Source organism: Numenius arquata, chromosome 3 (assembly GCF_964106895.1).
Source record: "Numenius arquata chromosome 3, bNumArq3.hap1.1, whole genome shotgun sequence".
Classification (NCBI taxonomy): Eukaryota; Metazoa; Chordata; class Aves; order Charadriiformes; family Scolopacidae; genus Numenius; species Numenius arquata.
The window spans coordinates 518,075-534,542 of record NC_133578.1 but is presented as its reverse complement, the minus strand read 5'-3'; the positions used below and the strand labels follow the sequence as shown (position 1 = coordinate 534,542).

The window sequence follows — 16,468 nt, the reverse complement described above, 5'->3', positions numbered from 1 at the left end:
GGGGGTTTTGTACAATTTTGTATGCTTTGGTTGAAAAAATAAACAATAAATCCATAGCCAGCCACGTGGTTCTTTTTTGTGATATTTTTTTTTCTTTCTGCAGCTCTACTGAGAAGTCATTTCCGTGGAGATCATCAGGTATTACCTTTTACGTGTACATTTTGCTTTAAGCCTAACAAACTTTATTTTCTTGTCATCCATTGCTTGTGTTGAAGTGAACTGAACGTTAGCCGCAACGCTATGTAGCTTTTTCAAGTACCTTTTCTGAAGTATAACATGAACATCCTCTTTCTCAAACATGAAGAGACTTGTGTGTTTCTCTGTTACCGTAAAAGATTGTTTTGGCTCAGAGGTAGTTGCAGCTACTTTTCTTGCACCTTTTTGTGCCTTTGAATTTTTGTGTGAGACGTGACTGTAACAAAAGTCTTGTGCATTGGGTCTCAAAAACACTCGACCTTGGCAGGTAAGGAGCATAGCAAAATATGGTATGTTTTAAGCTTGAAGACTGATTTTCTTTTTACAGATATTCTTACTACACTGAGAAAATCTCCAATAAGCGAAGGTTTTTCTGAGAGTGCTTTTTTTGGGTTTGTATCTCAGGATAGCTTGAACTTTATTTCCAAAGCGAGAAACATTTGTCTTGTAGTCCTTTTCCATCCACTCTGGAGTGTATCGGGTGGGATGGACAGGACGGTACATTCAAAGTAACACTCAAGCGTCTGTTGAAGTTACCCAGCCTGTCCCTCACAGGTGAGGGCACTCACTGCTCAGGGGTTTTGCACCAGTTTAAATGTTGGCTGTAGCAGCGTCAGTCGCTGGGCAGCGGGTGTCTCTGTGCAGCAAGGAACTGCCACACGTCCAGCCGCACAGAGCACCACAAACCGGGTCCTGCCTCCCTGCTCGTTGCTCCGTTGCTCTTTGCGCTGGGCTGTGCTTCTCTGACCCATTCATCACAGAGAGCAAAACTGGTGTAATGTCATCAAAATGCCATTAGAATTTTAGGTAGCTCGTTAAAAGTTTTATTAACCAAGTTCTGCATGGAGTTAATCTCCTGTCTTTCTAGAAGGATGCACATAGTTTAAGAGCTATCCAGTTTCTGCTCTACAAAGAGTAACACAGCACAGTTATCTGCTTGTTCACTCAAGCGTATTTATAATTATGATTAATTGTGACTATTTTAGGTAAATAAGTCTCTCAAACTATCTACTTTCCTTTTCCCTTCCTGTTTTTTGTTTTATTTAGAGACTAAGCTCTTAGTGTATAATTGTATTTCCATGGTTTCAGTTGCCGTCGGGGTCTGGCCTCGGCTGAGGTGAGGCACACATTCCCTTTTTCCTTTCTTTTAAATCTAACATTTTCAACGGCCAACTTGTCTTGGCATTTAAATTTTGCTAATCATGGTGGTGCTTTTCACGTATTCTTTTAGCAATGTTTTTAAAAAGAAGTCAAATTTTATTTTGCAAGTAATTGAGAAATTAGTTTTACTATTCTTTCAATGCAAAATTTACTTTTGTGGGTTTTTTTTTTTAAAACACGTTGTTTCCCCTGGTTCTGTAATGTTCCAGTGAGAGTTCACAACTGGTAAAGATACCTTCTGACAGATCTCAGTCGATGTTTATCTCATCCAACTGCATTCCATTTCTTTTTCTTCCTCAGTTTTTCCTGTAGCTTATTCTTTGTCTGTTGTTTGTTTTTCTCCTGGACTTTCTATTAGTTCCTCTTTTTCTTTTTTCCATCTCTCCAGCTTGTATTTTTATTTTATCCTTTAATTCTCTCCTCCCATTTCTGTACTTCTTTTCTTTAGAAAAGTCCTGTGCACATCCCTAAGAAGTTGCCTAACATATGGCAAAAAATCATATTTCTATTTAAATTCTCTATGCATTAATAATACAAATTTATATGTATATGCCTCACGTCTCTATTTGTCTAAAGTAAGGCTTTTCTGGAATAACTGCTCCTAAGTGAGCATCTTTGAAAAAAATATATATTTTGCTTAGAATTTTCTGATATACATTTCATTTAGCATTTACATTTTTGTTGTGATTATAGCATGATTGTAGGTTTTACTTGCTCTTGAGCTTTATTGTAAGGAAGTGTCACTAGGTGATGCTTTACCAACTGCCATCTGAGAAATACTGAAGTTAAAGATGAATGAATACACTCCCTTAAATCACATTTTTTCTTGACTGCAGGTAGTAGTTTATAACAAAAAACATGAGCAGATGATGTGATGTGACCGTAGCTGAAGTTGCTTTATGCATCAGTAGAATTATACAGAATTTTTAACAGAAGTATAAATTGATGTTGTTTTGCAGATGCTTATAAATAGAATATTAGATCAGCAGCCATTTATAAAAAGACTATTATTTTATTCAGGGCATTCTCCTCATGATTTATAGGAGCAGAGAACAATAGAAAGACAACAATTCGCTTTATTGTGCATTCTTGCCTTTGTTGGAGAGCCCAAACAATCTGTATTTTTTCTCCTTGCTGGGCAGTGAGTGAGGGCAGTGGGGCCAGGGCTCTGTCCTGGGGACAGCTGTCAGCACCCCACAATTGGGCTTTATTCTGCCCCTCGGCTCCTCCCAAAACTCATCATTTCTCGTCTGACATTGATTTAGTATCACCTAATATCAAGTAACTCGAATAACAGGGCCTCATATTACTGCAGCAAGAAAGAGTGAAGATTAAAATATTGAGGTTGAATATCATTATAGAGTAATTTAAATGTCCCCATCCCCGCAATTTTTTTATTCTAAAGAACATCTGAAAACCCACTGCTGCCTGTTGTGATCTGTGGCTGAGTTAGTGTAACAGGAGCTGTGAAAGTGAGTTATTCCGGTGTTGGTTCTCTGTATCATTCCTAGGGATAATGATGAGTAAGTTTATGGAAGTGTATTAACACTTCTTATTAAATTTGGTCATAATACTCCTATTACAGTAAACTAATCAGCTTCAAATTTTACTAGATGGTTTTGACCTAAGAATGTACTACTGATAAATAACTGTGCTGACTGCCTGTAATTTCTAAGATATCCTGATTTCTTTTTTTTTTTACTTTTTTTTAACCTGGTATTTGAATAGTAGTCTAACATTCATCATCATAGCAATTAACGAGTAACATTTTTAGTGTGAGTGTTCCATTATGGCCACTTGGACAAATAGTGAGACACCAGCATGTTGTGTACAGAGTGTTTCTTTACAGCTTGACGGGCACGAGTGCTCTGGGATTTTGGTTTCTCTTTTGAAGTATCCTGTAATAACAGCTGTTGTAAAGAATTTCCAGTAGCCCCTCTGTTACGGGGCGGTTTATTGGTTTGTGTTGATTTTGTGGGGTATTTTTTTTTTCCATGAGTGCCACTAGATTTTATATCAGGGTCCTCTCTGTCGGTTGGAGAGAGTTTTTGTTGGCCGTTGCATAGAATTTGTATGAGCCCTTTTTTCTGTCTCTCTCCTAACGACTGGCATCAAATTTCTGCAAACTCCTAACAGTGCTGCCTCATTTCTGGATCGTGCCCTTATATTCATTTTCAGAGATCACTTCGCAGCTTCACTGTCCACAACTCCCAACTTCTGACGTGAAGCAGTTACAGGAGTTGTTACTAGACTGTTGCTCCTTGGCATGTTTCTCATGGTTTCCACTCCGGGCTCATTCAAACATTTCTTCAGCAAGAATTTACGTATCTGCTGTTACCTGTAAACATAGCCCACATTTCCTCCTGCACCCCTGGCGCCTGTTCTCCATCAGTGCGTAACGTGTTGAACACTTAGTATTCCTGTCAAAATAATTTTGATTGCTTTTCTTGTTGTTTCGTGTCCTCATCTTTGTCTTTTTTTTCCAGACTATGTTTAACTTCTCCCTTTTAGCATCATCCTAGATAAGAGAAAGCGAAGGAGGCATCACAACACGAGCACGGTTCCTTCGCTTTCTCTTATCTAGGATGATGCTATCCTGTGCTGTCTGTGAAGTTCAGCTAATTTTCTTAGAACTGCAGTTAGCTCAAGAGCTGTTAAAAAATAAACATTTGGATAGTAGTATATGAAGTAAAAAAATGTAGAAAATTTGCAGTAAGTTCTGTTGATGGTGCACAAACAGGGATGAAATTCTACTCAGCCTTTTACTTAGGAAGCTCTTGAGATAACAGGAGCTGAAGACACGTGGTAGCGACCCTCTGTGTGCCACAACACTATTGCACTCTGCAAAGGAGACTCACTAGGGAATCAATTACATTCTTCATTAAAAGATGTTGGAATGTACATTTGAAGAATTGGAATTGTAGAACTACATCAAAACTACAGGAAACAAGATTCTCAGCCATTAGTATTAACCTTCTTTTCACCTGGTTTGGTAGATGATACCTGTCTACCGGTAGACTCTTTATGCTGGAAGGAAGTTCTTCATTTGTGTGTGTGAGAAAATTATTATTACTGAGTTTTCAGGAAACTTACGTATGAAACATTGAATTTATCTAACTAATTTATTCTTTCAGATCCTCCGAGCACCGGTGTAAGCAAAGCCCGAGTGTCAGAGAGCGTTCACACCAATGCCTATGACATTAGGACAGAGCCAGAGCAAGGGAACCTCTACTCACCGGAACAGACGTCTCTCCATGAAAGTGAGGGTCTGTTGTGTGCATTTTAAATACTAGAATATATTTCTGCATTGACTGTATAAAAATGCAAAGCAATTACTAATGCAACAAATAACAAAGTTACATAACGTTTTATTTTTGTGAAGTTGTTCAGTGCTTTTATTCTTACGCTGGCTTCGTATCTGCAGGGTCTGTAGGTAACTCAAGAAGTTCAACACAAATGAATTCTTATTCTGACAGCGGTTACCAGGAAGTAAGCAGTTTCCATAACAGCCAAAACTTGAGCAAATCAGAAAACAGACAGCAGCATTCCGTTACTGGAACCACTAATAACCATTTGGTGAGAAGCTCGCGAGCTGAAGGGCAGACATCGGTCCAGGTACACTCAAAATAGCACGCTTTACCTCTGTCTGTAACACAGGCCTAAAAGACAGTAGTTGTATAGCTGAACCTGCCTTTGTATAGGCTGGAGTTACTGTTATTAAATTACACTTTTCTTTAACACCTTCACTGGTTAAAAAGCAGAAATGGCCTGCAGCAGACACAGACTTGTTCGCTGAAATCAGCATGCGGGTGATCTGGTTCGTTCGCTGCAGCTGGAATGAAGTGAAGTTCTGTGGGCTCCTGACTGCAGGAGTCTGCTGCTAACAGAATATCAAGGAAGCGTCACTTGCTTTAACATTCAGTTGTGATATTGGGGAAAACCTCCTAGAATTTAGCCTGTACGTAAGCGTAGTGCTTAGAGGAAGACGGTATTTGTGTTCTTGTACCTTCTACTGTTTCTGGCTTTTTTCCTCTCCTTTTTTCATTAATCGGAATGATAGGAAGACAGTAATTAACAAAACTTTATTAGCTTGTACTAGAACTCTTTGCGTTACTGTTCCTGAATTTCCAAGGTGGTAGAGTAGTGAGGAAAGAAAGCACAGCTGCATATTAACACAGAGAGCCCAATAAGAATGAGGAACGGATGAGTTTTTAATGTTAAATTGCCATTTTATATACATTAAGAAATACCGGTTGCAAAAAGAGCTATTTTATAGGAAAACTTGAAGGAATTGCGTTTAGGATAAGAGCTACTCTTCAGCTGCTTTTATATATCATTAAATTGTGTGCGTTTCTTGTTGACTTCTTTGTCTTACGGGAGAAGAGTGTGCACAACATGTCCTAAATGATAAAACTAATAGATGGTTTTGTTTTTAAACAGCCTGTCGCTACCAGCCGAGTCATGAGGCGCGTCAGTTCGGTCCCATCCAGAGCACAGTCCCCCTCCTACGTGGTCAGCACGGGAGTTTCCCCCTCCCGGGGGTCTCTGCGAGCCTCCCTGGGTAGCGGGTACGGTTCTCCACCGGTTTCTGAGCAGAGACCCCTTCCTTCTCACGCCTACTCGTCCACCACCCTGCCAGCCCAGCGGGCAGCCTCCCCGTTCTCTGCCCAGAGACCTGCCTCCCCCACGGCCCTGCGGCGGGTCGGCTCCGGTGCCTCCAGGCAGACGGCAAACCCCGGCGGTGGCGGCGGCACTCCTCAGTACCAGACCTCGGTCAGAGTGGGCTCCCCTCTGGCCCTTGCCGACGTACAGACCAGAGTAGCTTCTCCCTCCCAAACGCAGCTGGGATCCTCTTCCCCCAAGCATTCCGGCATGACCGCGGTTCCCCAGCACTTGGGAACAACACTGCAAAGAACAATTCACGACATGGAGCAATACGGGCAGCAGTATGACATCTATGAGAGAATGGTGCCTCCACGGCCAGATAGCCTTACAGGTTAGTAGAAAGGTAAAGACGCAGATTGAAACTTGGTACAAACCTACAGCTGTAGAAAACACGTGATGCCATAGTCGTTTTAGGGGTGAAACGTTGTAGCGCTGGGTGGATGTATGAAATCAGTTGTAAATACTGGTGTCAAACACTGTGTGTCAATCATACTGTAAGTTCACAGTCAGTACTGTCTTCCTCTTTAATTACTAGATTGCTCACCATGCATTAAATTAAATTGTATGTTTTAAGTAGCTAAGTGAAATTCTCAGTCTTCCAAACAGAGGCATTTCAGCATTTTTGAAGATAAAGTACATTTAAGTGTATGTGCAGGTTACACACAAAGTAAAAAATGCGGGGCTGGAACTAGTTTTAGGTCTAGTTCTTTCTTAAAATATGTAGCTAATATGTACTACTGAATTTCAGTCTTTTTTTCCCCTAAAATTTCTAGGCTATCTCAGTGTACTTCAGCTTAAATGTAGGGTACCCATTGTAATAATATCTTAAAATAAAGCCCTAAAAGGTGGAGGAAGGGGACCTGGGGGTGTTGGTTGACAGTGGCCGAATATGAGCCAGCAGTGTGCCCGGGTGGCCCAGAAGGCCAACAGCATCCTGGCCTGTGTCGGGATCAGTGTGGCCAGGTGTTTAAAAGCCGGGCAGACATGGTGCTGAGGGACATGGGTCAGTGGTGGGTTTGTCAGTGTCGGGTTGGTGGTTGGACTCGATCGTCCGAAAGGTCCCTTCCAACCATAACGATTCTGTGATTCTGTTATTCTAAATGAGACAGAGATAAAATAAAAGGAACTCAAGGGGGACAGCTGAAAGGCAAGGTGAAAAAAGATTCTTACATAGCTACAGCATAGCAATATATATATAAATATATATATGTATGTACACACATCACGGGCTATTTAAACCTTTATAAAGCCTTTTCTCCACATGCTTAAATCTCTGCTGCCACTACCAGGAGGACCTTTGCTCTCACTGCTACCTATTGTTCCACTTTCAAGACGCCGAGCCTACTTTAGGCTGTGCCCTATTTCACAACTGGATTTCTGTCAGGTTCCCAGCTTCCCTTGTCATTGCTGCAGCTGTGACCTGCACATGCTGACTTAGCTTTTACTCTCGGTGTTTTAGACTTTCAACTATAAATGCTACCAAAAAAATCGAGTTGGAAAACTTTAAGTTGTTGGTTTATGGACAAAACTTTTCACCAAAGAAATGCTGCTTTGTCAGTGAATCTTTCAGTATGGATCATTTAATAATGGAAAGAAGTTTAATGACTAAATCTTCATAACTGTAGATATAACTATCACCTTTTCTCGGCTTAAAGAAGAAAGATTCAAGCATGATAGCTTTATTATTTTTAGCTGCTGTGGGCTGTGTACATATTTCCCCCTTCCTGCTTTCAGGCCTGAGGAGTTCCTATGCCAGTCAGCACAGTCAGCTGGGACAAGACCTCCGATCAGCCGTGTCTCCGGACCTGCACATCACCCCTATCTACGAGGGTAGAACTTACTACAGCCCCGTCTACCGCAGCCCGAACCACGGCACCATTGAGCTGCACCAGGGATCCCAGTCGGCGCTGTATCGAACTGGGTCGGGTGGGTGAAGGGCTTCCAAACGCCTCCGCGTGTCCCAGAGTCGCGCTTCGTTGATGTACTGCCGCTTTGCTGGATCCTGGGCAGAGAGGAGAACATACGTGAGAGATGTAGTGCCAGTTGGAAAGGAAAACTAGATGTTATAAATTAATGGAGGTAGAAATTAGATTTGAAGGACTTAAAATAACCGTCAGGAATTAAAAAGCTCTTGTGATGTTTGCAAGAAGTGCTTGGGGCTGTATGTCAGTGTCAGCTGAGGTCAGAACATTTGGTGTTTGATGTCACACACTCAGGTACAGCCAAGCAAAGCGTATTTCATGACACACAAAATTTATTGCTTCCTCTTCCATTCTCTGTGCATCATTCTCTGACGAATTGAGTTTGTTCATATTTTTTTATTCATCAATACAGTGAAATGGTAAACTGCACACGTAAATTACCCACCACATCTTTCACAGGAAAAATACCCATTTTTCCCAACTTCTCAGCAAAGGGTGATGTTAAGATACTGTATCTGAAGATCGTATATTGACACTGAAATATTTCTATAGTATTTCATAGAATTGCTACTCGTGTGTTATGAAGGGCATAGGCATTAGATTAGTGTTAGAACTGATTTTCTGTAAAGAGAAACCATTTTTATAGTGGAGTGATTTCCAAAAACTCTCATAATATTAGAGTGATTTAACTAAGTAATTCTCTAGAAATATTTATGGAGAAGTGTCTGATTCGTATGTCATGTTTTCACACGTTTGAAAATTGTTTTTTAATGCTTTTTAATGTAACTGAAATACTAAGAGTATGGAATGTTGAAGGAGGCAACAGTTTTTGCAGTTCTTTATCTTCTACAACCTGGAGTAGACAGAATGTGCCCATGAGGAAATATAACTAGAAATTGGGATTCTCTATTTACTTGTCTACCTAATATCACTTCCCCTGAAGAACAGAAGCTACCTCAACAGCTCTGTTAATGCAGAATGAAATATGTTCCTGATTTTGAAACGGTCAGCTTAACCTTTGAAATCATCCTAGTTTTTTTCAGGGGAAGTGTACTTGTACTTGAAGAAAGGAAAATATCATCTAAACTACTCATCTAAGTTTTTGCTTATTTATCTTTCCTTTTTCTTTTAAGTACAATTGGGAAATTGATGTTACTCTTCATAATTGTATTTTATTATAAATTTTTAAAACCTACTGCATCTTGATTTCTGCTTAATGGCACAAGGTGCAGTTCTTACTTTAAATACTTTCTGAGGTAAGCTGAGGCATAGGCCTGATTCCAGCAGACCCTGAGTTCTGTAGCTAACCTCTCTGTCTTCCCTGGGACACTGAGCAGCTGCTCCCTTAAATCTGGCGACAGCTTTCAACGTTGAGTGCGGTGCATGTTTCTAAGACTGATTTTTATTTTTTATTTTTGTTTTGCTTACACTAATATATAACTACCTATTGCCTCCTCTCTTCACTAGACACTTGTTACCTAGTTAGTTCTAACACTGATTTTATCCAGGAGTGGGAAACCTGCAGAGATCGTCCAGCCAGCGCAGCACACTCACGTACCAAAGAAACAACTACGGGCTGAGCACGGCCGCAGCCTACGCCGAGCCCTACCGGCCCCTGCCCTTCCGCCTGGCCGAGCCCGGCTACCGCCTCCAGCACCCGCCGCCCGCCGAGGAGGGCACCACGCGCTCCCCCTCCATCGACAGCATCCAGAAGGACCCCAGGCAAGTCCTCCCCTGCTCCAAACAGCCGTACCGATGTGCCGCAGTACCATTTTTAATACATTCCTGCAATAGATATGGCACTTTGTGCTGCAGATTCCAGTTTTACATTGTTTAAACATTGTGACTAATGTAGGTATTAAGATCCGTACCCTTATAGCTCAAGTAATAAATGCAGTCTACGTGTTACAGAAAGGAAGAGCAACTTTTATGCATTTAGTTATTGTTGCATTTTTCTTCCATGTTTGTTTTCATGTAGAGGTTATTACAGGAAATTCTTACAAATTTAATGAGAATTGGCTGGGTAATTCCAAATATTTTTGAGTAACTCTACGGAGCAACCTGTGATATTGTAGTAAGTTTTCTCTTTATGGGAATGGGAATCAGGTTTGAACATTAGAACGTACACACCTAATTTATTTGAATGCATTTTTTGTGAGCAGCCTGCTTAAGTTTCAGAACAACCTAAGTTTAAAAATGACATATAAATGTACTATTTTGAAAGCGAATTCATATTTTTAAAATAGTCACTAGTTTGGTGTTGTAAATATATGTACACAGGGTGGGCACGTGACAAGTGTGATGTGATCACTGCAATTTAGTAGAGACACTATTCACTAAAACCGTGTGTTTTAAAATGGGAATATCAAAACCCAGTCCAGGCAAAGCTCGGAGGGAATTATGGTGCTGCTGACCTTCAGTGTGGTATGTGATTGCTGGAAACTGCAGTGCCAGTGCATTGGGGCAGCTCTGTGTCCTGGGGCAGCTGGGGGAGAGACCCCCGGGAGTACCCCCGTACTGGCGGGTATGGGCTCCGGGGATGCTTGGGAGTCTCTGTGGGAACATCAGGGCACCAAATGCACTTTGAAAGAAGAGAGCTCATGGCTGTGGCCAGGCCAGAGTCTGACACCAAAATCCTTGGGGCCTCCTGCTTTCCAAAGGCACCATTCAGGTGTTCTCTACTTTGGCCCTGTCCTTCCGTCTCGAAACTAAAAGCATTGTTTTTAGTAGACCTTATTGTTCTGTTTAGTAGTGGAAATTAATATTTTTCTTTTTTTTAATAGATATTGAGAGACTGGATTAATTTCACTTAAATGCAGGGTACATTCATCTAAATGATGTTAATAGGGTAACCTTCCCTCTGCATAACGCTCACCAGCTGCCTGCTACTGCTGGCCTGTGCTGGCATCGCTCACAAGAGAAGTTACTTATAAGAGGGATGCTTCACATTCTTAATAAGGAACTTCAAAGAAATTCTGACTCAGTTTTCATTGCTGATGCACCTTCTTACTGTGTAATTTCACAGTGGGATGGTTTTACCATACGTTTTGATCTGCTCCAGTTTGGGATTTGCGGGACGGTGCCATGGCAGAGGTTGGGTCAGTGTTACCAGAGCCCCAGAGCGGCTCTTGGAGAGCATCCCTCTAGAGGAAGAGCGAGGGAGCGTTTGGAAAGCTGCTGGGCTTATTAGAAAGGCAGTTTTCCCTATGTTCTTCCTATCGCTAGTGTGGAGAAATAAACCTGTAGGTTGTGGAGCAGTTGGATGTAGACACTAACTGCACTTTCATTGTTGGTGACTGTAGGACCCTGGGGACCCGACTGGCCAGGCCAGTGCCAGTCTGTGAATAGCTCCCCGAATACTGGCCTTGGAACATCTCTTTTTGTAAAAAAATTTACTCGGATTTTTGAGCATGGAAAACCTTAGATACCGCTTGTGTTGGTTTTTTTCCCCTCAGTCTTCTGTTACAGAAGGAAAATAGCGCAGCAAGTATCAATGGGTATGTTTCTAAACCTGTGAATTGGGCGTGGATATTTATAATGACTTTTCCAGGATTTGTCTGCAGAAAATCATTTTAATGAAGGAAATTTGATTTTAATGGTTTTAAGTTTACGATCCCTGAATAACTCAAATTATGCAAACTTCCTACATCTCATCATGATGATGAAATTTCAGGCTATGCAGCTTTTGTTGAAGTATAATTGACTTCAGACTAGGAAGAACGTTGATTGCTGAGAAAACTTGTTGTGTGGAGGGGAAGTCCCTGAGCAGCATTGTTAAGGGGGTATCTGTTGTGTTATATATGTAAGTTTTGGGAGATTTATGTAGGTTTCAGTGTTCGGGTTGGTATAATTTTAGTGTATATGTATGTGTGACCAACAACCAAGCCAACTGGAGAACACAGGATATAAAGCGTCCTTTTCCAATTGGAAGACTAAAAGGTGATAGGACTCATAGTTATTCTAACGTACCTGTTTTTCCTCCTAGCCCTGATATTCCAGAACAAAACCAGAATTGTTGAAAAACTCTTAAGATGCTGTAGTAATTCTACTCAGTAAATAAACAGCCATTTATAACTCATGCCTTCTCTCGGACATGTTCACCTCCTGAAGGGAGTTTGCCTGGCGGGATCCGGAGCTGCCCGAGGTCATTCACATGCTGCAGCACCAGTTCCCCTCGGTGCAGGCCAACGCCGCCGCCTACCTCCAGCACCTCTGCTTCGGGGACAACAAGGTCAAAACCGAGGTACCAGCTCAGCACCTTCCTCTTCCGGGGAACCTGAAATTAAAACTAGACCTCTCGCCTCTTCTGGGTTGTGTCATCATAACACAGTATTTTGGACCCTTTGGGGTTGATGTTTGTACCGGACATACGATAATAGTGAAGTACCTAGGTGTGTGTAATTGCACTCACACACAGATTTTGTGTCATAAGAGGCTGCATGGAAATTATATTAAAATATTTTGGATTCAATCTAATTGAATTAATTTTACATTCAAGTTGTGTTCCAATAGACTTTTGGTGTGATTTTTAGTTTAAAATTAATGTTGATCTTACAAGTTATACTACTTAGTTATCTCTTTTGAATCTTTTTTATTTAGTAAATATTACAAAATTCTAAAATTCTTGAATCTTTTACCGTTTCTCTAAGTTATTTTGAACAAAGAAAAGTACTACATGGAAATGAGATCTCAAAACACAATGTTAACATTTTTTAAAAATCCATAACAAAGAAGAAATGCAACTAACCTGCTTAAAGCAGACAATGTAAAGATTTCTTTTTGTTTTATGAAATTTCTGCAGAGTAGTCCTTCCTTTTAAGAAGAATGTCCTTCAGATATGCCCATAGGCCTGGATATAAGCTAATTTTAACTGTTTTGTGTGTGTGTATGTAGCTACGCGCAACAGCTTGCATTTAAATCTTTGCAACTTCTTAATTCTAATGTTCTCTACAAAGATATTCCAAGGTATAGCAAATTACTTTAAAAACTGCATTCCTGGGAAATAAAACTTTAGCAGTAACAATTCTTCTCTGAACACAACAAATGGCTGAATGTCCATCAGCCTTTCCAACAAGGGTGGGAGAGGTTCACAGGAATTTTCAGTACAGTGAAAAAATCAAGTTATTAAGATTTACCAACAATATTTCTTCATGAAGCAGAACGGAATGTACTGTTTTTGTAAAAGTAAAGCCTTTTAGCTCTTAGAGCGAAGTGGGTGGAATCACCGGGTGCTGATGTTCCCGACGTTCCGTGTTCTAGGTGTGCAGACTGGGCGGAATCAAGCACCTGGTGGATCTCCTGGATCACAGAGTCCTGGAAGTTCAGAAGAACGCCTGCGGCGCCCTCAGAAACCTTGTTTACGGCAAGTCTACTGACGAAAACAAAATAGCAATGAAGAATGTTGGTGGGATACCTGCCCTGCTACGATTGTTGAGAAAGTCTGTTGATGCTGAAATCAAAGAGCTTGTCACAGGTGAGGTGAGAATAGAAACAGGCAGAGAACTGTAGTACAGATTGTTTTTCTGAAGCGGACAAGACTGGAGTAACAGGTAAGTGCCTGGAACTGAGTTATCGACTGGATTTGTATTTCTGCACTGGTATTTTTTGTGAATACAAAATGACTTACTTTGATTACTGACAGTTAAAGTATGAGCATAGAAGTATAGATTCACTGGGAGAAGTGAATCTTCAGGCAGTTGCACTGAAGGTAAATTTTCCCCTGGTGTGACTCTCCTACATATACAGCCAGGTCTTGGGAAGGTATTTCTTTATTGTCTCCTAACATTTGTTTTATTCCAGGCTTTTTTTTTTTTTTATCATCTGCTGACAACAGTTTTAAGTAAGATCTTGCAGAATTTACAAGACGCACCCAGAGTATGTAAACGTATGTTGAAGTACAGACAGACAATTGCAAGTATGCAAATTACAGGAGCATCTCAGTGCCCAGACTGTCAGGAAAGCGATGGCAGGCGACTGTGTGAGCTCCCAGCCTCACGAGGAGGCAGCAGCTTCAGCTTGTAACCCATGAACCTGCGTGAAAATGCAGAAATAATAAATGATTTGTGCTTCTGACACACAAAGGGACTTCATTTCCATCAACACAAGATGGAATTGTTGGGTACTGTGTACATCTGCTGTCTCCTTCTCTTAATATGGGGGTGATTTGTCTATGAAGGTTTTAGGGGATTGAAAAATAGGAGAGGATAGAAAAAAAAGCAGAGTTTTCACTTTCTTTAAACAGTTCCTCTTTCAAGTTTTAGTAGCTCCCTCATTTGATTTTGTTAAGCTGTGAAGCTTGGCTACGTACCTGCCAAGCAAAGCTGCCCAAAGGGCTGGCGTCAGAGGGGAGCGAGGCGCCACTCCAGGAGCCTTTCCCAGTTACTGCCCCCTTTGGAAAAGCTACGAAGTGGAGAGAGGACTTTGTACAGAAGGTGCCCAACGCATTTAGGTTCACACAGAGGCTGTTTTCCTTAAGTATTTTCCACATAAGCAAGCATTAAGATAACCTGCAGCTTTCATGTTCTCTCTGGAAACATGCAATTTTTCCCTAAGAAATTATGTAAATGGAATACTTACAGCTGGAATTGCACATTAGCTGCCATGTCTGCTCTACAGAATTCATGTTTTATGTATCTAAATTACTGGTGCTTTTAAGGTGTTAGGGATGGTTCCACAGAGAAAGCCAAAGTCAAATTCTTGATTATAGAAGGTATTTAGTAGCTATTAAAAAAAAAAAAAAAAAAAGAAAAGAAAACTTACTGTGTAAAACCTGTATCTTGTAAAAAAGATATAGCACATCATCTGTAAGTAAAAAGATTTTTCAAATAAATATGGTATTTAATTTGAATTCTAATTAGATTACTACTTCAGAAAAAGTGACACACACTTTTTAGCACATGTATTTTTAATATTTTTTTTTTAACCAGCTACAACAAAATGGAAAGTTTTGGCCTAATTGTCCTCTGGTTAAGTCGGTGGCATTGACTTCTGCTAGAGATAGACCAGTGCTGAATGCTCAAGAAGAATCCACTGCAGACTTTGGGAGCTTAGGGGTTTTTAAATGCTTTCTATAAATAGCAATATAAAGAAAAGAGGGGGAAAAGATCCAGTGATTATTTGTTTAATAATTAATGAGCTCCACCTGTGTCAGAACTAAAACTAGCAAACCATACCTGGGTTACTTTGTGTTCCCAGATTAAAATAATGTAAATACAGAGAAATTAGTATCAATCTGCACCAGTAGAAGCACTGAATGTCTGATATCTAGTTTAAAATTAGCACTATTCATTACTGCTGTAGTTTATTCATAATGTTACATATAAAATGGATTTCCCAGTGTAACATTTCTTGATGAAGTACAGTGCTTCTCTCTTTCCTGAGGATGGTCTTTCTTCCTCACTAAATGGATCCTGCTTTCCTCATGAGCAGTATCAACCGCCTTTGAGCAGGAACAGGAACATCTGGTGTCGTTGCAAGTGAAATTCATCCAGTTCACTTTAATATGCAGCTAGATAGATGAAAACTTTATTATCCCAGATAAGTGAAATTAGAATAACAAACTTCTTGCAATCTGGATAGATATTTTTCACATGAGGAATTATTTAATCAAAAGCAATCTTTTAACCTCAGAAATTATCTGGGAATGTGCCTTAAAGATTAACTCATCAGACTTTGAAAAGCTGGCATATTGGGGGAGGGCTTAATGGCACAAACATGTTTTAGAGGAGTTAGGAAGCAGTAGGAATACTGGGGTCTATATTTAATTAACAGTAACTGAAAGGACAAGATGGAAATGCAGAGAGATAAAGAAGTGGAAACTGAATTCTGTAAAAAATATAGGAAGCGTAATTGCAAAACATCGAGGATGTTTTAAGAGGGAAGTCGGTCATGTTTTTAACGGCTGTAGATTATTCAGAAAGTAAAATGTGCTAAATCACTTCTCATAATCATTATATGAAAATGAAGAAATACATTTTCTTTAAAAAGTTTTTAATAAGAAGTTGTGCTTTGGAATGCATGGGCAGAGGGTCGCTCTTCCCCGAGCTCGCCCCGCCGGCTGCAGTTTGTGTGGCCCCTGAGCCAGGGCACCCTTGGAAGGGAAACCTCTCTCTTTGGTAACTGCCGCCATCTCCTTAGATTCCAGCCCCAGCCCTCCCTGGGGGGCGCTGGTTCTCACACCAGCACGGCTGCTGGTTTCCACAGCTTCACTGTGCCCCCCTTCCAGCGCTGGGCAGCAGAAACACCCTTGGTGTCTCCCCGAGGGTGCCCGGGAGCTCCGTCCCCGGCAAGGGACTGAAGGGTGGTCCCGGGTCTATGGCTCTGCTCTGCGGCCAGCACGCCAGGGATCAGCCTGGGGATTTCAGCATCCCATCTCTTGGAAGGCTCACGCAGCAGAAAACCCTCTGTGAGGTGGAAACCAGAGTGTGCACGTTCCTGAACCCAGGCACAGTTTCTCACAATCGAGTCTATTTCAAGAGACCCTCAGGAAGAGCCCCGTCACGCGTTACAAAGCAAGAAACATCGGT

At 41.0% G+C, this 16,468-nt stretch overlaps 1 protein-coding gene across 6 annotated transcripts in view; it reads left to right on the top strand.

Moving 5' to 3' along the window:
- The window catches only part of PKP4 (plakophilin 4), a 48,861-nt gene that overhangs the window by 18,257 nt on the left and 14,136 nt on the right, over positions 1 to 16,468 (top strand). For 3 of the 6 annotated variants that reach the window (XM_074145367.1, XM_074145371.1, XM_074145369.1), the window contains exons 3-10: positions 104 to 138; positions 4,491 to 4,622; positions 4,781 to 4,971; positions 5,797 to 6,352; positions 7,756 to 7,947; positions 9,452 to 9,669; positions 12,058 to 12,186; positions 13,203 to 13,416. In XM_074145367.1, coding sequence (XP_074001468.1) covers positions 104 to 138; positions 4,491 to 4,622; positions 4,781 to 4,971; positions 5,797 to 6,352; positions 7,756 to 7,947; positions 9,452 to 9,669; positions 12,058 to 12,186; positions 13,203 to 13,416 — 1,667 coding nt within the window. Of the gene's footprint in view, positions 1 to 103; positions 139 to 4,490; positions 4,623 to 4,780; positions 4,972 to 5,796; positions 6,353 to 7,755; positions 7,948 to 9,451; positions 9,670 to 12,053; positions 12,187 to 13,202; positions 13,417 to 16,468 lie in introns of all 6 variants that reach the window. The other 3 variants (XM_074145368.1, XM_074145370.1, XM_074145372.1) reach the window with 3 other exon arrangements.